This window comes from Pygoscelis adeliae, unplaced genomic scaffold (genome assembly GCF_000699105.1).
Source record: "Pygoscelis adeliae isolate BGI_AS28 unplaced genomic scaffold, ASM69910v1 Scaffold318, whole genome shotgun sequence".
In the NCBI taxonomy this organism is placed as follows: domain Eukaryota; kingdom Metazoa; phylum Chordata; class Aves; order Sphenisciformes; family Spheniscidae; genus Pygoscelis; species Pygoscelis adeliae.
In genome coordinates, this window is record NW_008825430.1 from 3093366 (window position 1) to 3116524 (window position 23159).

The window sequence follows — 23159 nt, forward strand, 5'->3', positions numbered from 1 at the left end:
TTCCCCTTCATTTTTCTTACTATAGTTTTTCTGTTATGCCATATTCGTTGCCTTAAAATAGGCAGAACTTGTTTAACACATCTCCTTGATATTCTTGCTCTCATGTTTGTCTTTGATTTAGTCCATGTTATATTCGGCAGTCATTTAGAAAAGCAGATATACTTGAGAAGGAAGGTAGTCACCCCAAACAGCTTTTTTTTTTTTTTCCTCATTCCAAGCGTTATGACCTTAATGCAGATATTTTTCATTAAAGGATGAAGCATGATAAGCTGGGTGTGGGACATTTGTATCTGCTTTCATGATGATGATGATGATGATTTGGCAGTGCTGTTCTTTCAGGCTTTCACTGTGGCAGAGCAGAACCTGTTTTCCAAAGGCCAGACCAGGAACCAAAGGACTGTGTGAATTAACTGACTGCCACTGCAGTGCCAAAGCCATGAAAGAGCAGTGTTAGCATTTATTGCTTCTGGGAAGCATACAGCCTGCTCTGAGGCAGGTCAAGTATTCAATTAGCGTTTTTTTTTCTCATTTTTACGCAGTAATTTCTTTTTTCACTGCCAGTGCTGAATTTTGAGCAATTATTGTCATTTGAGAAGCAAATGAAAGGTTTATTTCCTCAGTTTTGGCTTGTTTATTTAAAGGCTCATACACAGTGCCAGCACTGGGGTTCAAGAGAGCACCCTGTGTTTAGTACCTTTGGTAGAAAATCATCTGGGAAAAAATTGAAAAAAAATAACTTCACAGACAAAAGTACCAAATTATATTATCTTCCCCAAGAGATCTGGAAGTAGTTTGGGATGATTCATTTTGAATGGTGCCATTCTATTTCTGCAGGTTGTGAGAAATGAACTGTATTTCTTCCGTTACCAAGAACAGCGTTTTGGTAGATTGGACCCATACTGTACACTTAAAATGCCAGTGGGAGTTGCTTTTATTGTTTCAGATTAATAGCTCCTAAATGACTGTGGATCATTAAATCATTGATTGCTGCTTGTAATTAATATTTATGAAGGAGAGTCACTTTTCCGTAAAGAAAAATTTCTTGAGATGCACAACTTCCATTTGCTTTTTACTTTTTGTAGTCATTGCTCAGTCAGGGCTGCCCAATGTTCACACCCATGTTATATTCCTGCAGTTTTCCAGCCTTTTTTACCCACTGTATTTGTAGGCTGAAATAGTTCAGCTAAAGAATTGGGTATTTAAATGATGATAGGCTGTGTTAAGTAATATGCTAGACTATGAGCCATCATTAAAATTTTGGCTTTGTGTCCAAGGCAAAACGTGCTAAATGGGAAGCGCTATTAATTATCTGCAGATATTTTGGATTCATGTCTAATATGCAGACTGCATGCTTGCCATATTAACAAGGACAGAGCCCAAATCTGTATCTGAGCTGGGCAAAACTTGTAATCTTGATTTGATTACAACATGCCTGTCTTAAGTGAAAAGTGTTAGCTGAACGTGTCTATTCTGTTAGAGATGAGGGAAGTGCTTCTGAGAAATGCATCCCTTATGGGACTCAAACTAAGCAGCACTGGAGTCAAGCATCCAAAGGAAGAACCAGGAGTTCCATTATTACAAACCTTAAAAATTAGAATAGGCAAAGCAAAGATAATATCTCCTAGAGCTGGAGGCAGGAGCAGGACATCTCAACCCAAGTACATGAAGAGTGCTATGAAGAAAGCTGCTAGCCTATACTTCCAGCTGGCAGAAATTTGTTTGGTCAGTGTTACTTTTTGATGCTTTTTCTTTTTTTTCTTTTTTCTTTTTTTTTTTCTTAAAGAGGCACATTTTTCTTGAAAGCTATTTTCACAGTGATGAAATTTTTGCCTTTTCACAATACTATATTTTTGTAGTGAAAAATTTAAAATATTAAAAGCTGAAACAGTAAAGAAGTTGTTTCCTTCTGTTCTTGCCCTTATTTGTGTGTTTTGCCATTTGGAACAGAAAATGAAAGAGGAAAAAAAGAATCACTCCTGATTAGGAATATGGAAAGATTTGGCATTTTTCTCACAAACTTACTGTCTTTTTCTGAAAATGATGTGGCTTTTGGATAAGCTCTTGCTCCTGTAGGCAGAAAAGATGTTTGCTGTGTGTTTACCTTTTTGTGGCACATTGTGTGCTTGCACAGATCCCGTGTAGATCCTTTTTCCACTTCTGCTCATTACTGCTTTTCAATGTTTCAAAACTTGGTACTGACCAAAACCGAGAAGGATGAATTACAGAGGAGGATGATAGGGTCTGTTAGGGGACTTCCTTCCTTACCATCCACCTCATCATCACACCAAGCATCTGAATACCTCTCCACTCCATATGAAGACCAAAATTATAACAGATGCAGTGGGGAACCGTTTGCATCAGAGCTTTATTTGATTTTTGAAGTGGTAGATTAAGGCGTGTATGTGTTTGGCAGTTTAGTTGGGTACCAGGAGAAAATGGAGGACCAGTAAGAGAACTGAGTAGTTGTTTGTTTTGGTTTTTGGCTTTTTTTCTCCGCTTCAGACTTCCATTATATGATAATACGAGTGAACTAACTAAAGTTTGGAAGCAAAGGCCAACTGACTCTTTTAGCTGTACTGCCAGTAATACCCATATTCAGGGTTCCAGCTAATAAAAGGCAGAACTATCACAGACTCTCCCAACATATCACTATATATCAATTTCCTCAAAATAATAAGAAACTTCCCTGCTTTTTTTTATATCCACTAGAACAGCTAGTAAACTCTGGAAAGCACTGTTACTAGACAGATGAATCCACCGTGCCCTGGATAACTGAGATACTGTTTCTTTAGGGAATGGTGTCTGCTGTTGTAAGGTTATATCTGCAACTTTTTCCTCTACATTTTGACAGCAAATGTTCATATATTTTAGAAACAAACTTGGTCTGGTTTATTGTGCAGCATCAAATCACACCACAGCTTATATTGAGTTTGACATGATGTGACATATTGTGAAACAATTGCTCAGAGCTTCAGATTGTATCACAAGATTTTTTTTTTTTTTTTTTTTTTAATTTTGCTCCCATCCACGTCTTCTCTCCCCTCTCTAAGCTGGGGGATCTCTGTGCAATGTTCTTGGAGCTGACTGTATGAAATCTGGGTACAGGACGTTCTTTGTACAGCACGTGCTTACCCTTTTCAGACAGGAAGCCAGCACATCTCCATAAACAATGTGATGGCACCAGTTAAAGCTGTGTTGCTCTTTCTTGCCTGCAAGCCTATATCTTGACAAATCACTACATACTTCAGCTGGGGAAGCCATGACTAATGAAAAATTAATTAATGCTTTGAGAGCTGTAATGCTGTGAGTTTATTGCTGTACATCGGTGGCTTTCAAATCATGTACATCAGTGGCTTTCAAATCAAAGCTTGAACAGAATTGATCTGGTACTATCTTTAATAGAAATGACACTGCAATTTGTCTTTGGGGGCACAGAAGCATATTTTATTATATACTGAATACACGTTTCTATGCTATTTTTGCCTCCATTAATTCATCGCTGTTCCATATTTCACTTCAGCTTTCTCACGTGAGGTGTCACACCTGAATCCAAAGCAGGCCAAATGTTATCTAGATTTTTCTGGCTTTCTGCCTTTTGTTTTCTGATTGTTGTAATGTTGCAATTGCTATGTCATCGATAATGTAATCAACCAAGAAAAACGGGACCATTCCCTTTTGTGAAAGTCACATTCCTCGTTGGACCGATGATTACATATCCATTTCTTTCTCTCGGTAGATGTGCGTCCTGGATACTGCTTCTCTTCTCTGACCAACGGGCGCTGCGGCAATCAGCTCCCCCAGCCTTTGTCCAAAATGCAGTGTTGCTGTGACAGCGGCCGATGCTGGTCTTCTGGTGCAGCCACCGCTCCTGAAATGTGTCCGATCAGATCCACCGGTATGAATCCACCTGTATTCTTATGAGTGTGGTTGAACACTGAATTAGGCAGTGATTTTCTTTTATTAGTAATGCTTTCATTAAAGAACTACACAGAATGGTTGAGGCTGGAGGGCACCTTGGGGGAGATGAGCAGAGCCTGCTATGGCAGGTTGCTTAGGACCCCCAGGAGGCTAGGGCAAGCAGACATAAACAAAGGATTTTATCTGTTGCTAATTAACGTTTTGTAGCCTGGTTATTCCAACCTTACCTGATTCAGATTTTGTTTTCAACGTCCTCTTCAGGCTCAAGTTACTTCCTCCAGAGCCTGACAGATCCCTATTGCCTCTGCAGTTTCATTCTCATTGGAAAACTGGGGTTTCCTTCCTCTTACGTCTAGCTTTCTGAGGTGCCATTTATTTCCTGAAGTTTGACACAGAACATGATTTCTGTCTGCTACCAAAATGTGCTGTACTTTATCGCCTCCCTGTGTATTGAGATCCCCAGATAATGTGAGATTTGAATTTAGAGAAGATGGTGAGCAGATTGTGAAACTAAGCGTGAGGGAGTGGAGGAAAGATGTTTTTGAGATTGTTTAGGACTGGAGACCTAATGAAATGCTTTAGAGAAGGAGAATACAAGAAGCTTAAGGATTGATGGGAGGAGCTCAAGGGAGGTGCAGAGTTTAGGGAGGAATGGGGGTCATAACACTACAGCAGTGTAACTTTGAAGAAATTGTCAGAGGTCATGTATGGGAGTGTTTATTATTCTTGTTTTTAATCCTTTGAGTGAAACTGCGTAATACTGGAGCAGAGATCTATGATCAGAACTCTTGGAAGACTCTTCCTGGTTCTGTCACTATCTCATTAATAATATTTAAACATGTTAAATGTCCAAGACTGGCTAGAATAATGCTAACAAAATAGTGTAATCTATTGATGCTCGGCTGAAATAGGAAGACAAGGAGAAGGCTTTCAATCTTAACACAGTCCCTGTTTTCTTTACATTCTTTCTAATTATTCATATCTAACTGGTGAATAAACTGGGTGGAAAAGTGAAGTAATTTGGCCAAGGCTGCAGACTGAGACGTGGTGCAGAAGGAGCTAGAACCCAGGACTTCCTGGCTCATAAATCCATGCAAGGTCTTCCAGATTATGGTTACATGCCACTTCCCCCCCTCCCCCACCCCGACTTGGGATATAAATTGAGACTATAAATCAGTCTTTTCCAAAGTGCTTTGAAATGCTTTGAAAGGCCTTACACGTATGTAAGGTATTGCTGTCATTATTTAATCAAGCTCAGTTATTCCTTAATGTATCCTGAGAAAGCAAGATGAGGAATTTAGAGCTGTCAGTGGCCCAAAGTCTCTCTAACTCTTAAATGGAAATTTACTGCAGTATGAAGTGGAGCACTAGATGCATAATGTAACCAAGCGGTTGCATTTTCAATGTAGGCAGCAGACCCAGATGTTACTATAAAATAGGCTGTTTATTGCTAGAAATTATACATGGAGATTAAAGTTGCAATAAAAAAGGCTTGCACTGTATTTCTTTGCATAACACAGCTATAATTGTTTATGTGGAATGACGGGGTTTACCGTTGACACTATAAATACTTTAAATGTGGTATCTCAGGCATCCAGCCGTGTGTGTGCATTCAATTCTCACCTCAGCAGTCCCTTCATGTGTGCTAATTCCATTCCACCGATGGGCAGCCGCAAGGCCGTGACTTCTTTTTGCACGGAAGGCCTAGGCTCCTGGTGGGTTGGCTTTGGATAATTGGGTATTACCAGCCTAGAGTAAAAAAGAAATACAGTATTGTTTCTTTCACTGAGACTGATCAGTGGGTTGTAGAGAATGTGCGATTAGAAAATTGACTATTAAACCCACCATCATTAGCAAACATTTGCATAGTGGAATTTATGTATGTACATACACAGACACTGTTTCTTCTGAATGTCTCGGTTTTATCACAGGTAGACCGCTGATTGAGAATAGATTCAGCTTACATATGAATAGGCAAAATAGAAAGCTAGGAGAAAACCCAAATAAACAAAACACAATGCATAATACAATAAATTCTTCTTGGGAATGATTTAAAGATTTAAATCACTCTAAGGAACAATAGAGGGGAATGCAGGGACACATGAAACAAAGTGATCACCTAAGAGCATTAAAATAAATGCAAAGATCATAATCGGGAAAAGCAGAACTTTAGGCTACCAATCTTATTTAACAAATCCTCTGTGATTCGGGAAGAGCTTCTAATGTGTTTTACAGGTGGAAATAGAAGTGAGATGAAAGTGTTGAAGGCTGAAATATCCAGCTTAGTTCTCCCAACACTGAATTTATTTTTCAGTTCTCATTTTTTATATTGTTTCAGAAATTCATGCATCTCTCTAGCATTTTGTTTTCATTATATAATTCCTCTCCCTGTAGTGCCATAAACTTTAAAATTTTGAAGTTCAAAGGTATTGGCTGCACATATAGTTATTTGTGTACACACGAATTTTGGACATGAATTAGGTCAGCTGGAAATACGTTCTTTAATTGTGATACTCTGCGTGCATTCTTTGGATCGCAAGTTCCAAACCCACACTTCCCAAAGACAAAAGAGTTGGGGGGCAGGAGGAAAAGTGGGGCAGTAGGGCAGATGCCACTAATAGAGATAAACAATAGGAGAACTCAGCATAGGCTGTGCTTACAGCAAAATAGATCATTTTCCCATCGTCTGGGGAAGGATGAACTCGGTGTGGATCTGACTCGGTTTCTCTTTGTCTACGCTCCTTAGACTGCACCTCATTTGGTTTCTGCTTTTATTGGCAAGCTTCATTTTCACAGGGAAATAGTGTTAGTGTATTCGTTCTCTAATTGGTTTTGCCTCATTGCTTATATTTATATTTCTTTGTTTTAGGAGGTTAACTTTTAAGAAATCCAGTTGAAACTGGGCTTTTTTCCCTGTTCAGTATTTTTCTAACTCTGTGGCAAGCTTTGTATTAAATTAACTTGGGATCAAGTCCAAAAGTCCTTCTTTAGGTAAACTTCCCACTGAGTTCATCAAAGATTTTGCCTGAAAGAAGACTAAGCAGATTAAGATCAGGTCCGCGCCTCACTGTTCAGTTTCACATCCAGAATGTCAGTTATGCTATCTTTTTACTAGCAGTCTTCTGACAGGTAGTGTTGATAGCCTCCTGTGGATTAATGACTCAATTCACAGAACAAAGCTTGTTACTAGGAAGAAAACATATAGGCTCAGATTTTCCAGATTATTTAAGGTTTGTTATTGCTAATCTGAAACACTGCGAAAAGGGGGAGAGTTGGATTAAATGGAAAGGCTACAAGAGTCTAAAACAGCATTCATGTTTTCATGTTTCAGATGAGTATCGCAAATTGTGCACAGTAGCTGCTCTGCTGCCAGCAAGACCTGACCTTCCTCCGGGCCGTCCTGACGTCATCCCTCCACCGCTCCTTCCTGGTGTTTACCCTCCTCAGCATCCAGAAATCGTCTATCCATCTCGGGCTCCACCACCTCATGGTAAGAAATCAATAATAACCTTCCCCTGCACCATTTGCATTTAACTTCTTTAAAAACCCGCGTTTCTCAGGAGCAGTGTGCTCCCTTCAGCTGTTGGGATCTTCTGCGTACTTTATGTGGACGTACGGTCTCTGGATATCCTTCTAACCATAGCCTGGTTACCATGTATCGTACAGCAAGTGTACCTCATTGGTAGTGTTTTCCCTCTAAAGACAGGCAGAAAGCAGCTTCTTTCAGGTTGTTTTCCTCACTCTCGCTTGGCCAGGTAGGAAATGCACCGATAAAAATACTAGTCTGCTGGACACTGAGGCTGACCCAATGTGAAGAAAAAACTTTTTCAGTGATACGCGTGGATAGGTTAGGTTTCTCTAGAGCAAGGAGGAAGCCAGAGCAGAATACCGATGTATTCCTTATTCTGTCCCTCGCTCGGGGAATTTACTACATGCCTACATGGTCTGCATTAGGCATGTGCCACCTGAAATTGTTTGGCATAGCCACATACTCTTTTGCAAGTAAGCACAAGCTCATTTTGCCCATGCTCTGTGCAGATGCAAGCAGGCTCTGCTTGCACTGGCACCAGCTGAAACTATTTAGTCTTGGTTCAGCACCAAGCTGAGCTAATGAGCCTAAGAGGCAAAGTATGTTAACTCAGGCCTGACACTGCACTGACGTAGCTGCACAGCTTCTGGTCAGCTGGGAGCACAGAGCCAGCTCACGTCTGCCTGCCAAAGACCATATAGGCATACGGTCCAGGGTTATCCCTGCCCTCCTCTCACTCTGCTATCTATGAAAACGGAGGTAACTGAACCAGTCTGCCTGCTCTTTGCTACTGTAGGCTTTTGGTAGTGTCCCTGCAGTGCCACGTACCCACTTTACCACTAGGTATGAGCAGACTGGGTCCTCTTTTGTCCTGCAAAAGAGGAAAACGGGATCAGACTTGCCACAATGAAAAAATCGGTGTTTGCTAGCTGTTTTCAGACAAATCTCTAAGAGTCAAAGTGCCGTTTTCTCTCTCCCAGTGCTGATTTTGCTATGTAATTCACGTTGTGATGGAAGGTAAATATTGACTTCTGATGGAAAACGCTGCACAAGTTGCAGATTACCAAAAATGATTATGATGAACTATTAAAATATTTTCCCAACTCTTATTTCAGTGATCTTGCCGGTGAACTTCACTGACTATTGCCAACTGTTCCGACATCTCTGCCTTAATGGGCGCTGTATTCCCACTCCTGGGAGCTACCGCTGCGAGTGCAACAAAGGATTCCAACTGGATGTTAGAGGGGAATGCATTGGTATGTGGTTTTCTGCTGTAAATCACAGAGGGGAGTTTTGTTTTAAAGAAAAAAAAAAATTATTTTCCACACAAGGTAATAACTCGGAGTTCTTAAACAAAACAACCCCCCCTCCAAAAAGAAGAAAACAGTAGACTTCCAAGAACTAATTGCTTTCAACTGCAGACTTACTTTTACAGCAGTTTTGCCTTTAAGACAGTATTTAACAAATCTTGTAACTTGTCACAAAATTAGACAGAAGCAAGGGTTTCTTATTTTACTAACCTGTGACTATAATGTGTTTATTAGTGATTGAAAATGACCCCTTTAAAATGCTACCAGCTCTTTGATTATGCAAATGGCCTATTGTTAAAAAAAATACAAAACAAACCAGCGGTCGCGATCTCTGGCTTAGTAAGATTTACAAGTCCTCTTTCAGCTCATCAGGAGTATCTTGTTGGGCTCTTGAGCCCTTTAATTTTGGAACTCAGCCAGAGCTTGATGATAGGAGCAAGGATTAGCTGTCTCTTACATGCAAGATTTTGCTTCTGTCAAAATCTGTGTCTCCGGTGGGGCTGGGAATGTGGAGGTGTGGGATTAAGGCTTCTTGCACATGCAATACCTTGTCTTGTTGAGTACTCCTTTTTCCCAGCTCCTGCTTAGCTTAGAACATGGGATCCTCTTGCTGGGAATTGAGTTGTGTCCCCTCTCCTTTCAGATTGAAGCACACTATTTCTCCAACTGCAAAACAATAAAATACTCCTACAGACTCGAATACCTTTCAACCAATGTCTTAATAAAAATATATTGTCTGTGTTTTGCAGATGTTGATGAATGTGAGAAGAATCCATGCATCAGTGGAGACTGTGTGAACACCCAGGGATCCTACATATGCCAGTGTCGTATAGGATATCAGAGCACGCCAACTAGAACAGAGTGCCGAGGTAAATTACGGTTTTACAGCCATATCTGTACTATTGTATACATACCAGGAGGGAAAATAGTTTTTAAGCAAAATTTAACAGATGTGTTAAATATGAGGATTTTTAAAAAACAAATAAATCGGATATGGCAGTAAAAATGATTAACCTGCCTGAGCTGGCTGTTCACAGACTGGGTTATGAAGAAAGACATTTTGTCTTGTGCTGAAAGTATGTGGCTTTGAAGTGGAAGAGACGTCTTGTCTTTTTTTTTTTTTTTTTTTGTTTTAATTATTGAGACATTTTTTCTTTTGCTGCTTGAGGATCCAAGAATCATAGAATAGTTTGGGTTGGAAGGGACCTCTAAAGGTCATCTAGTCCAACCCCCCTGCCGTGGGCAGGGACATCTTCACCTAGATCAGGTTGCTCAGAGCCCCGTCCAGCCTGACCTGGAATGTGTCCAGGGATGGGGCATCCACCACCTCTCTGGGCAACCTGGGCCAGTGCTTCACCACCCTCAGTGTAAAAAATTTCTTCCTTCTATCTAGTCTGAATCCACCCCCCTTTAGTTTAAAGCCATTCCCCCTTGTCCTGTCGCAACAGGCCCTGCTAAAAAGTCTGCCGCCATCTTTTTTATAAGCCCCCTTTAAGTACTGACAGGCTGCAATAAGGTCTCCCCAAAGCCTTCTCTTCTCCAGGCTGAACAACCTCACCTCTCTCAGCCTTTCTTCACAGGAGAGGTGTTCCATCCCCCTGATGATTTTTGTGGCCCTCTTCTGGACCCGCTCCAACAGGTCTGTGTCTTTCTTGTGCTGAGGGCTCCAGAGCTGGACGCAGTGCTCCAGGGGGTGGGGGGTGAGTGTCTCACCAGAGCAGAGCAGAGGGGCAGAATCCCCTCCCTCGACCTGCTGGCCACGCCGCTTTGGATGCGGCCCAGGATACGATCGGCCTTCTGGGCTGCGAGCGCACATTGCTGGCTCATGTCCAGCTTTTCATCCAGCAGTACCCCCGAGTCCTTCTCGGCAGGGCTGCTCTCCATCCCTTCATCCCCCAGCCTGTATTGATACTGGGGGTTGCCCCGACCCAGGTGCAGGATCTCAAGGACAATTAAACATCCCTTCTTTGGAGTGACCCTTTACCTATAAAAGACTGAGAGAGGTGGGGGGAAAGAAGTCTTCTAGCGGGTAAATATAAGAGTACTATGCCCGTGTGTTGTCCCTGCCCACTGTCAAGAGAAAGAAAACATAAATTACAGCAATGAAAACTTAAACAAGGTATGGAAAAGTAGTGAAGCACTGGGAAGGTCTAGGTGGGGAAGCTGTAGAATCCCCATTACTGGTGTTTTGAAGACCACTCTCAACAATAGTCCTGATGGTCTTCATGCTGTCTTCCTATGTGAGTGGGGAACATGTAGCTCCTCAGTGGTCAGCCCTCTGTCAGGGTTCTGTGGCTTCCAAACTGTCTGGGGGTGGGAATTTGACTGTAAAGGTGGATGCAATCCTTTATAGTTAAGTCATAATGAGAGACTTCTGGCAGAAGAATGAATGACTACTTTGATATTCCATAAGAAATGAAGCATCTAAATGAAACAGGATGTTTGAATGATCAGAGTCCCAGCTTGTCTTCATACTTTGCCTTCTGCACTAAGAGGAGGGTTCCTTGAGCACGCACTCATTCTGAAGCAGAGAGTTTCTAAAAAACCAGAAGAAAGCTATCTGTATTAGTGGGTGATTTTTTTTTTTTCTTCCTTCCCTTTGTGAATCAGAAAGGTATTTGTGGTACAGAGGCTTACTCCAATCCAGGAGGACATGCAGAGCCAGCACCACCGCTGCACGTTGCTGGGAGTATTTGACCTAATTGCTGCCAAACAGCCATGTTGTGGAAGCATCTTCATAGTTCAGCTGACTAGTGGTGAAGGAGTGCTGAAGTGAAGTCTCAGCAGTGACGAATTTACTCATGAGTCATTTTTGTCACACGCTTTTAATTTGACTGATTCATTACACAAACACATGGTTGTCAGAAGCCCAGTAGCTTAATGGCATTAAAGTGTGGTCACTTAGCAGTTCCTTTGCAGTCTATGGGAACTGCGCTTGCTTGATAGGCAGTTCAGAAAATGATACAATGTGCAGAATCTTCATTTTCTGAAGGAATTTTTAGGACCTGTTTAGGGAAAAGAAAAAGGCTAGTGGGGTGCATTTGGCAAAATATGCATACAGCACCGGTGCCTGCCAAAATCAGCATTTGCTGCAAAATTACTTCGCATGACTACTTTGTATGTTGACGTTTTATTTTTTGCATACACGAATGTGTCTGTGCTGATATGCTTTTGCAAATGTATTCCTTACGTCCATTCTTGAAAAATGAAGTCTCCATAATGACCAGATGTTTATCGATTCCTTGCTCTGAGGTTCCAGGGGAGGGTTTTTTCTGCGTGATGAGTCTGATAGGTGACTGATTTAAACATTGCAGTCTGTATCACAAGCTACTGATTCAACTGTTATTAGGATCCCTTATAATTCTAGTAGGAGTTTGGCTGAATGAATATGTTAATTGGAGACGTAGCTGAATAAGGTTGTCACATTATGATTAGTGATCAAAACAAAAAATGCTTTTCAATTGCAGAGGAGGGGATGTAAAATGGACCTCAGAAAAAGGTGAAATTTTATGATGATTAGCTATGAATGTATGGGAGTCAAAGCTTTAATAGCTAAGCGCTTGCTATAATCTACCTGACATTTCTGAGAGGAGGAGGTCAGACCTTACATGGAGATGGCAGCAATTATGGACATTTCAGTGAGAGGGGAGCTTTGCTTCTCGGGGTGGGGGGGAATAATCCACAGTGATATTTCACAATTTGAAAATTAGAAATGTAACAGAAACTAGTGGTGAGTTTCACCACTGGAAGTCAAGAGGGCTGCAGGCTGCCACTGCAGTGAGCTGTCGCTTGAGCAGCTCTTGCCGCTGCTGGCCTGGCTGCTTGCTTGCAAAACAGTTATTTTCAGGGATTTCTTAGCAGCTTCCCAGAACTACCGTGCTGCTAAGAAGGCAAATACAGGTTCACAATTTCGAAAGGCATCAGTTCCCCCTCAGATAGGTGTCTAGGGAGCAGGGGCATTTGGGAGGACGCCCTGTGCTCCGCTTCTTCCTCAAGCGCAGCAATGCACTTCTGCGGAGAGGGCCTGGGGAAGGGCACCCCCAGGATATTTGGGAAGACAGCGTGGTTGCATGATAGATGGATCTGCATGGACTGGTTGAGATCTCTGTGCGCAGAGTCCCCTGTGTGCAGGAATCTCTGGGAGATGGTCCAGGCCTTGATGGAGAACACTGAGCAATCTGAAAAATGTCTAGACAGTCTGTCTCAGCATCTCCTCTCCCCTCGTTCGGAGGAGAGGGAGAGCTGCCAGCCTCGTGTGATATCACTATTCAGGTCCTCCAAAGCACTTGCCAAGCACCTCCTGCAGAGAGAGGGAAATGAGGAGCTGATGTTTCAAATACAAAATAAGCAGGAGAAATATCTTCTGAGGTGGGAAAGTCTCGAACTTTCCTGTTGTCTTACAAAGCAGCAGCAAAAGACAAGTTTCCCCGTCTTCCCTTCAGTAGTTAGCTATTGTTAAGTTAAACTTCAGAAAAGTATTTTCATGATGAACGAAAATGCAAAAAAACAGTCGAAAGGGTCTGATTCTTGTTTGAGCAAGCTGCAGGGTACTGTTCACTGAAATTCTTTCGCAGCAACTTGAAATTTCAGGCTGATGAACATTTTCCACCCCCATAACGTTCAGTTATGGAAAACAAAATAAATCATTTTTCAGGTGAATATAGTTTCCATGTAGAGTTAAAAACCTAGGGGAAGGGGAAATGGGAAAAAATCCACTTGAGTATAAAAAAGAACCCCCCCCAAATGTTATTTTTCTTTTCGGTTGGCTTTCAGACATTGACGAATGTTTACAGAATGGTCGCATCTGTAATAATGGACGATGCATAAATACAGACGGCAGTTTTCACTGTGTGTGTAATGCTGGCTTTCAAGTGGCAGCTGATGGGAAAAACTGTGAAGGTAAGACTTTTCTGAAGTTACTCCGTATCAGTAATTACAGCTGCAAGAGGTTATTCACGTCAATGAAAAAGAAAAGGACCTCTGGTGGGGGGGAGGGAAGGAGCAGGGAATCAAATTTCTAAATACCTTTTGCTGTATCTGGGAGGGCAAGTAAACTGTCTTTTGCAGCCAGCTCTGGAGCCTTGGCTTGGCAATCCTCAACGGGATGTCTGTCCAGCAGGAGAACTAGCACATACCACTATCGCAAAATGCAGTTTCTTTGATGGGAGTGGTACATTTTAAAACGGAGCACAAGTCACGTGCTGCCTGATTTTTACTGTGTGTTTAACAGCATGCTTTATGGGATCTTACTGGGTGACTAGCAATGTGTTTTATGTAGATGCAGTCTGGTCTGACCCATAAAAACTGTTTTAAGAAAAATTTGTAAACATAATTGATGTGTTCCTACCTCCCAGACCTTTAGTAAAGGGGGGAAAAAGAAGAATGTTCTTTATCATGCTTCCCAAGGTCCTTGGGAGGGTTCCCAATGATCTATTCATACGTTAAAGGAATTTCAAGCACTGTTCTTAGAAACATTTTTGGCAGAATATTATCTCAGTGATTCAGCTCAAAGACTTAATGCCAAAATTCCTGGTTGGGATAGATACACAATTTTTTTTTTAAAATCATAAATTATTTTTGTCTGACTTAGCCTGTAAGTAAAAAGAAAACACACCATGTCTAGAAGTGTAATTTCTGTCCAAGACAGCTGCAATATTAAGGAAAATAGCACGATTCCGAATATATTGTAATGTCATTATGATCCAGTGATTTTATGTGCTAGTAAGTGATTCTGTTAATCCTTGGTAGAGACAGACATTTTAAGACTCTGTTTTTCCTGACTCTTTTTTAGAGACAGTTTAGCACTATAAGCTGCTTTTTAAATATCTTATTATGGAACTATATTGACTAAATATATTTGGAAATGAATATATTTTGGAAAAAAACTCGATTCTGATTTCTTCCTTTCCCACCAAATACCATGTGCTAATAGTAATAAGAACCAGGACATCGGCAGTCTGGTAAAACATTTTTAATTCCATTGCATATGTTGCCAGAATGTCTGTTGCATCCACTTATGAAACAGTTTCATCTCTGGCATTGTAATACACTGGGTTTTGTTCTTAGGAATACATGTGCACACACACTAATCAGTAAAGACCATGGCATTGTGCCATACCTTAATGTAACTGTGTATAGTCCTTTAGATGAAACTGGTAAACAGTGCTGGTTTTTTTTGGATGTAACATCCAAAACTGATTTCATTTGCGCCAGGACGAAATAAAGACTAAGACGATATAAAAGCTTACTCAAATCAAGCACAGAATTCTCTGTACTTGCCCCCTTTTTTTTCTTTTTTTTTTTTTCCTTTTTGGTGTGAGTAACTGTGCAGGGTTCAGAATAGCAGGGTCTGGGACCCCCACCTTTTCCTATTTGAATCCTTCTTGCTATGCCATTAGGTCAGAGGGTGAATAGTGCTAGTATGAAGCTATGATTAGTAAGTACCCTCCTATGTGACCTGTCATGCTGAATCCAGGGAAGGGGTAGGTTTTATTTTAAATGGAAGTTGATGATGAAAGTGCCCGCAGAATGCATGCTTGAGCACCGTGCTGGGAAGTCTCCCACACCATAAATCTTGGACTCGTCCAATGGAGGTTACAAAAGTTTTCACTCAAAACACAAATGCCCACTCCTCCCCTTTCAGGTGTTCTTAGTAACATAAAATTGTGTTTACTGTTCCAAATGGGAGGCTGCTTCTAATCTGGCTTCTATTTATATCAAGATTGCAAACCCTCTTCAATTACATACCTTTCTCACTTTTTTAGGGTTTTTACCAACTGGCAGTTCTTAAGCTGTCCAGTTTCTCATCTGTTTTTCGTTCTCTTTGCTCTTTTTGGATGCATACCTTTATACGTTAATGATTCATGATGAAAAAACGGAGTCATTGCTTTGACATATCCTCTAGGACAGTGCAGTATGTCCCATTGTATGTTTCTGATTATCATATACCTCTGACAGCTCATAAAGAAATTAAAGTTTATCTTTTGGATATAACTAGTAAGAGTTCTTTTACTTAAACATTACAAGCATTATGTCTATTATGTACATTTTCAGATATGGATGAATGCAGCATAAGGAACATGTGCCTCAATGGGATGTGCATCAACGAAGATGGCAGTTTTAAATGCATTTGTAAACCAGGGTTCCAGTTAGCATCTGATGGACGCTATTGCAGAGGTGAGCACAATAAATTACGGGTTCCCAAAGCTTGTGAGTCATATCCCTCTGGTAGCTTCAAGAATCGCCTTATTTCCTTACAGTTATCCTTGGGGACAAGAAATACTGGGCAGAGTTCTCGTCAGATATGCTTTTTTAATCAGCTAGAATGATTTGCATTGTGCAAGACAGTACTTGGTCTTCTCCACAGTGTTGAGCAACCGCCCTAACCAGCCAGTGGGAAATATTCTTTGATCAAGGACTGTGTGATCTGACCTAGTTAAACTCCAGGTTTTTTTGTCTATGAGGTCTTCTGCAGTTTGGCTCCAGCATATCTCACTTTCTGTGTTTGGCTTTTTAAAGTTTCCTGCCTTTGGCCACCCAAACGTCCTGGCTCATTGCTGCCTTTGGGTTTTTCTCCCATTCCTGCCTGGGTGTTCCTAGTCAATACAGCATCTCCGAGGAGTGCCCAGCACCCCGTGTGACCGAGATGCAGACATGAGCACCACAGCAAGATTGTCTTTTTCCATTTGCTGCGCTAGCTCAGCAGTACCCCCCGCGGGAGGCACTGCAGCGTTCTGGTTGCTAGTTATGTCATCTGAGTTTCCGTTCAGTCCTGTCAGGAACTGGAAGTTTTGTGTGTATAAATCTTCATGTTTCAACAAGTTTTATAGGCACAAAGCAGAAGTCGAAATAAGGAACAAACAAGTGCTGGGCCAAGTTACTTACGGTTTTTCTTTTGAAAAATTTAAAATCTTTTAACTCTTGGAATCAAGGCAGAAAAAGTGCTTGCTTACACTTCAGCAAACTTGAAAAAATGTCACATTGGATTACACAACAGCATCTTGCTGTGGACCAATAACAACAGTAAATATCTGAATAAATAATTTGGTTTTGAGAGTTACTGACATGAAAGGTGAATTAATTTGGATCCTGTTGCTTCTTGAACACCGTACCAGTCTTAGATCTGAACTGCACGGTGTCTAGACTTAGACTTTAGATCCAAACCAGGCCAATAAGTCCAGTAAAACGTCTGGAACTTCTCTTGTAGTTGATAACTTCTGCACCGGGTATGCAGGACAGTGCTACCCAGCCTTCAGGTGGGGGAATCATGTATTTCTAATGAGAGATGACCCCATTCTTGCTTTGTAATAGGGTGGTTTTGATTGGGAGAATGAATTGTTCTTTAGTTTCTCAAATGAACAAGCCTTCACACACTTAGAGCAATCAGCTTTATTTCCGTTCTTACCTGTTTTCCAAGTGGTAGGTGTATGCCTGTGCTTTGCCAAAGCTTATTTTCCAGCTGGTCTGTGCGTGGGATGGCAGCGAGACTTGGTCTCAGACTGGGCAGGGAAGAACTCGATGCCCATCAGGCCTTGGCACATCAGCCAGTCGTGTTCCAAAGACCACTGGCTGCTCCCTGTGTCGTTAGCAGGGATGTGACTCACTGATGCAAGCTCAGCCCAAATGCTTGTCTTGGGCATCTTTTGGTATTTTTTCTTTTTTCTTTTTTTTTTTACATCAGTCTGTGCACTGAAATGCCATCCAAGAAGATGATACGTAAATTGCTTCAGACTACTTAAAAACCAATGACACTCAACTTCACAGCCTCTGTTACATGCCTCCTGGCTAAACAGGAGTATGGATACAGCCAAAAAGGGGTTTCTGGCCCTAGAGAAATGTTACTTCTGTGCATCAAAGGGAGAATGTTTGAAAATTATCCAAAATTGCAGGCAACTCAACTGATTCCTACTGAAAGTTGGAACAGATCTTATAGTAAAGTGAAGGATTTCTCCCACTGCTTTTCAACACTTACAGTAACCCTTGTTCTCTATGAATGAGCATGCAAACATTCATTATGTGTTAAAATTGCTATTGGGTCAAAATCAAACCAGATTTTGAGACCTTGATACCCAAATTACACTTTTTCCCGACTTCATATTTGTCTCCTTTCTTCCACTTGCCCAAAGTATCATGAAATAATTCCCAGGAATGTAGTGGCTAGAGAGAGCACAACTCTCTGGTAAATGTCTCTAGTCACGTTAGTAAAAGTTTAGAAGATTGATCTTTAATAATGTCTTTTCCTGTACATCTTAATGTTTATGCTTATTGAGTCCTTTCTGTACACACCACATGTACAGAGTAAATAAATTCTGTCCTACAGAACGGTTAGCCTTTGAAACACTCATTGTTCACACTGCATATCCTGAATTTGTTTGTGAAGTGAATGCATTGAGATCTTACACAAGCTTAAACTCTAAGCTCGTGCTTGCACATGCAGTTTGTGCTCATGCATATTGGGAATGTGTGTATGCACAAATTGACATTTCTGCAGCAAATTGGCTACCTGCCTGAGCAATTTTGATGTGGAATTGAACATACGTTTTTGCCAAACTCTTTAGGGGATCAACAAAGGGGCATAAGAATTGCAGTGTGCAACACATCACTCCTCTAAACGTCTTATTTGATGCACTCTAAGCTGAATTTTGAACTATGAAGAAGAATTTCTAACCCCAAGTTGGGGATACTGTAAATGACAGTTCCCTAAAACTGGAATTTAAGTATAAGTACAGGGCATATGCTTGGCTGTCTGGTAAAAAATTCCACTCGGGCTTTATGAAGTAACATGCCAAAAAAGAATGTTACACCATAGTCTTGTGTATTCCCTGTAATACAAGACATACTAAACTTATTCACCATTAGCTTCTTTTGCTGATGATTTGCTGATGACTTTTCAGAAATACCGACATCAGGCAGGCAGAGGTCTAAAGCATGTTTTCTGTTCCATACATTGTTTCATCTTTAGACCAAACAGGAATTCCCCAAATTGAAAGCTATTGCAAGGCAACTGGAAGTGGCAGTTTAGTAGTCTGAGTAAATTTTTCCTGGTTAAAATTAGAGGACTCAGTGTACCCAGCTGGCACTACTGAGCAAGCTAAGCAGAAAAGGCAAAAACTCATTGGACATGGGGAATGAGTCCATTAGGTGGTTTTCCAGAACCAGGTTGAGGTATTCTGGCAAAAGTCGGAAAAACGAGTATTTTTTGAAGTTGTCCAAATGGCGACTTTTGCCCCAGAAGGCAGCAGAGCCTTGTCAAGGTTGGAAATTTGGACTTTATGCGTGCGTATGCAGTTGATTTACTGGGTGGAATCTCAGCCCTGGTAAAAGCAGAGGCTTTTTGCCCCATCTTTACTGGAGCCAGGTTTTCAGCTGATCTGTGCAATTCTAAGTGACCCACTTTACCTTTCTATAAAACATCTATAACAGTATTTCAACACATTTGTAAATCAGTGCAAAAGAAAATGGATTGCACATTTCACCTCTTATTAGCTTACAAAATCTTTTTAAAAAATTAACTACAGGAAAAGGAAAAGAAGTAACTTTGCCTTTCTGTTTCTATAACTAACCTTAAAAAAGGAAAGTTAATTTTTTTTTTTTGAGAACTTGTATCTGTCAAAGGAGTTCAGTGTTGTCTAACAAAATAACTGTCTACACCGTTAAATAGTATGGGCACATTTTGAAGTCCCAACACTGTATTTACTTACACTAAGTAAGGACTAAATTTGAAGTGGGAAAAGCATTTAAGATTTGTCTGAAACAGAACAAAAGATTGCAGGATGAAGTAGAAATGAATTGAGCCCATGTACTTAAACATAACTTCTATTTTAAAATGCAGTTTGAAAAAGGAATCTTGGATCATACAAGCCATGTTTTATGCCAAACAACACAAACTAAGTAAAACACAGAGGTGTTTCACTCTCAATTTGCCCTTTTAAGGTCAGAAAAAAGGAAATTGTCACACACACTGTCTCTTGTATATATTATGGAGAGTTGTTATGAAGTGATTATTTTATAAAGGTTATACATACTTCCAAACAATATTTTAAACACTCCTTTTCTTAATCACTTATAAAATAATGGCATGCTCGCTGTGTCTAGAGAATGATCTTACTATTAACAGGATATGCAGCCTATACAATTTTTTACTAATTTGACATCCCTTTGTGATAGTCTAATATTATAAGGCTTCATTCTTGTATGTTATTGTTCAGTGTACTATTGTTGGGCAAAGATGGTAGCTTGTGCTCGGCGATTGCTCAGGGCTCAAATCATTAACAAATTCCTTTCAAGGCTGGAGGCAGTCTGTCCATTGAAAGTTTGTAAAATGGGCTGTAATGAGCATCTGATAGGAAAACCCAATTGTCATGCAGATCACCAGAGGGACACTATGTGCGGGGAGGATCTGACTGGACTTTCAGATGTACTTCCAAAAACCGAACCCGCAGCAGGAGGAAGGGAAGTTCTTTGGTGGCCCTGTGAAGGCACCTCGTAGCGGGGGTGAAAGATTCAATTTGCTATCTGGACTGATTTCTTACAGCGTAAACAAACTGTTAACACAGAAAGGGAATGCCCTGGTACACACTACAGAAGTCCTTTGTCTTAGCAGTCACAGTTTCCTCCTTCCTCCAATTATGTTTTTGCCTGAATGACCCATAAATCGGAATATGTACCTCTTGGGAACAAGTTAGGAAAATGTAGTCCCTTTTTGCTCTCCAAGGAGAGTGAATTTTGTTCTGTTCGTTGCTCCTGAATTTTGCATTTTCTTCTTCCATTTCACAGAATGAATTAATCATTATTCTTAATAAAACCTTTACTTGAACTAGTTTCCATTTACACTTGATATTTTTCTATAGGATACCTTGAAAATAAGCTGCACAAATGCAAGTTTCAGCCAGGCATCGAACACTGTGTAATTTAATTTCTAATAAAACTCATTCTGTTCTCCAACAGACATCGATGAGTGTGAGACAGCTGGAATATGCATGAATGGGCGCTGTGTGAACACTGATGGCTCTTTCAGATGTGAATGCTTCCCTGGCCTTGCCGTAGGACTGGACGGACGCGTGTGTGTCGGTAAGACAAGCTTAATGTGTGGCGAGTCACAATTAACCAATGTTAAGTCATTAATGCTAGACTGATGGACAGATCAAGTTTGAATGTAGAATTTACCGTTTTTTCACGGATTGCTGGGTAGTAGTTACAGTGGATACTAACAGCTCGGGGATATTTACTGTAATAGCCCATTTTGCTCTTTTTTCTTTTCCTTTGCATTTAAAGAGAAAAAACGTGTTGGCCAAATCTCAAGGCCAGGTAGACTATACAGCGTAGTGCTGTTGGAGATGAGTGGTGCTGTATCAGTTTTGAGTGGGTGAGAATTTGCCCCATTTCTGTCAATGTAAAATTCTTCATTTGTCACTAAGCTTAAAGATTTAATTACTCTTTCACCTCTTTTTGGAGTGGGTCATATCAATTTTTCCACTTCTGCCTGTTTCTCTACAAGTGAAAGATGTTTGAGGTGTTTGATTTTAAAACTAATGTGTCTGACAGCCATTATGGGCCAGTTTTTTAAAAAGTGAGAAATGTCACCCCTGGACCTGGAAAGATAAACATTTTAAATCTTATCACTGGAATATCATTGCTGACTTTTTCTTTGTTTTTTACAAGCGAAGAAAGATTTTTTTTTTTAACGACAGCATATTTTGCGATCTTTTGCTGGTGCAAGTTTTTCTTTTTCTCTCATTCTGCCTTTTTTCAGGTATAAAATGAAAACAAAAGCTTTAGTGTGGCCTTAGTGGGCTTAGTCCAGGGTGTTGCACCAGTGGTGATTTTAGCCTTGATGAATCAGGTTGGGAGGGGGAGAGAAAATACTTCTTGTTAAAATCAAATCAGTTCTCTAACTCTGAGAATGAAGTAAACAGTACTGAGGTTTTTTGGAAGTTTTGAGATACACTTGGTTCTAGCTCTGAGATCCTGCCGCTGGGCCTGCCAAGTTACAAGGGAGTAATGTCCCTGTCACATGGCAGAGACTTTGTCCCTTTTTCCCCATGGCCGCTTGCTAGTTCAAGGTTGTTCCCCTAGTAGTTCACTAATGCATATTAAGTCATTAAATGCAGCAACTAGTTTGTGTGTCTGAAGTCTTAGGAGCACGAGGAAGAAGAATTTCCTGTCCTGAGTAGAGTGAGGGTATAGGTGGGTGAAAAACATAGGGAAATGGTGAGAAATGTTTTGTTTTGACAGCTATTTTACAGTGTTTATGACACCCGAGCTAGATTTAATACTTGTTGTAATTTATGACAGTATAGTTGGCTATGGCAGGATTAAGAGAGATTTCTTTCCTCAGATACACATATGCGAAGCACATGCTATGGTGGCTACAAGAGAGGACAATGTGTGAGACCGTTAACCGGTGCAGTTACAAAATCAGAGTGCTGTTGTGCCAGCACCGACTACGCCTTTGGGGAGCCCTGTCAGCCCTGCCCAGCGCAAAATTCAGGTACAGCATATTTACTGGTACATACTCTAATCTAAGCTTTATGTTGATAAACTATTTTTAGAAAGGTAAAATAGAGTTTTGTATTAACATTGCACCCTAAATCCGGAGGGTTAAATTGTCGTATAACATGTTATGTATTTTGAGCAATCTGTAATTTTGCATGTTGGAAGGCTACAGGAGAGAATTTCCTGAGGCAACAGTAAATGCCGGTATCTGGGTCCAGAGTTGTTACACGCATTAAAACAGATTGTCAAACAAGAAACTCTATTTTGATAGATGTGGCTAACAGAAAATATAACTTTGACCTCAAGTTATTAATGGAAACATCTTGAGTAATTCATACATTCAAATCCTTATGTATACCTGTCAGTCAGATGTTTGCTGCCTGAATTCTATATCCTTCAAGTGATTTGAAATTGTTTATACTTTAAGTAGCCTTTGGATAGTCAATGTGAAAACAAATGTCCAGTTAAGTCGATTGAGCGTACTTGAGTCTCTCACCGAAATCCCCACCAAGCGAAGTTGTCTGGAACATAACTTCTCTCTGGCAAGAAAGCGATCCTAATCATTCTCATGGGCAGAATCTGCTTTTAGGAGAGCACTTCTTCCAAGACGACTGTGTTGACACAGTCCTTGTCGTGAAGCCAGTAAATAAAGAGACCCTGGTTTCATGGAGGTGACTGACTGCGGGGAGCTAGTTTGAAGCCCAACTTTGTTGGGTGATTCTTTTCACTCAGCAAATTTGTTGTTGCATATAAACAAAATACGCCATTCGATATGTAGTTCAACATGGTATCTGCTTTCTAGGCAAAAAGAATTTTAGATTTATTTTTTAAATCTCAGTTTTATCTGATAGCTTTATGAAAAGCACTAGGGAGACAAAACCAGTTGGAACAAATTAGGCTGGTTGAGC

At 40.7% G+C, this 23159-nt stretch overlaps 1 protein-coding gene across 1 annotated transcript in view; it reads left to right on the forward strand.

The window, feature by feature from the left end:
* FBN1 (fibrillin 1) overlaps positions 1 to 23159 on the forward strand; it is a 141841-nt gene that overhangs the window by 48919 nt on the left and 69763 nt on the right. Inside the window, exons 8-15 of the mRNA XM_009330946.1 lie at positions 3737 to 3895; positions 7250 to 7408; positions 8563 to 8703; positions 9507 to 9626; positions 13531 to 13656; positions 15811 to 15933; positions 20704 to 20826; positions 22094 to 22246. Coding sequence (XP_009329221.1) covers positions 3737 to 3895; positions 7250 to 7408; positions 8563 to 8703; positions 9507 to 9626; positions 13531 to 13656; positions 15811 to 15933; positions 20704 to 20826; positions 22094 to 22246 — 1104 coding nt within the window. The remainder of the gene's footprint in view (positions 1 to 3736; positions 3896 to 7249; positions 7409 to 8562; positions 8704 to 9506; positions 9627 to 13530; positions 13657 to 15810; positions 15934 to 20703; positions 20827 to 22093; positions 22247 to 23159) is intronic.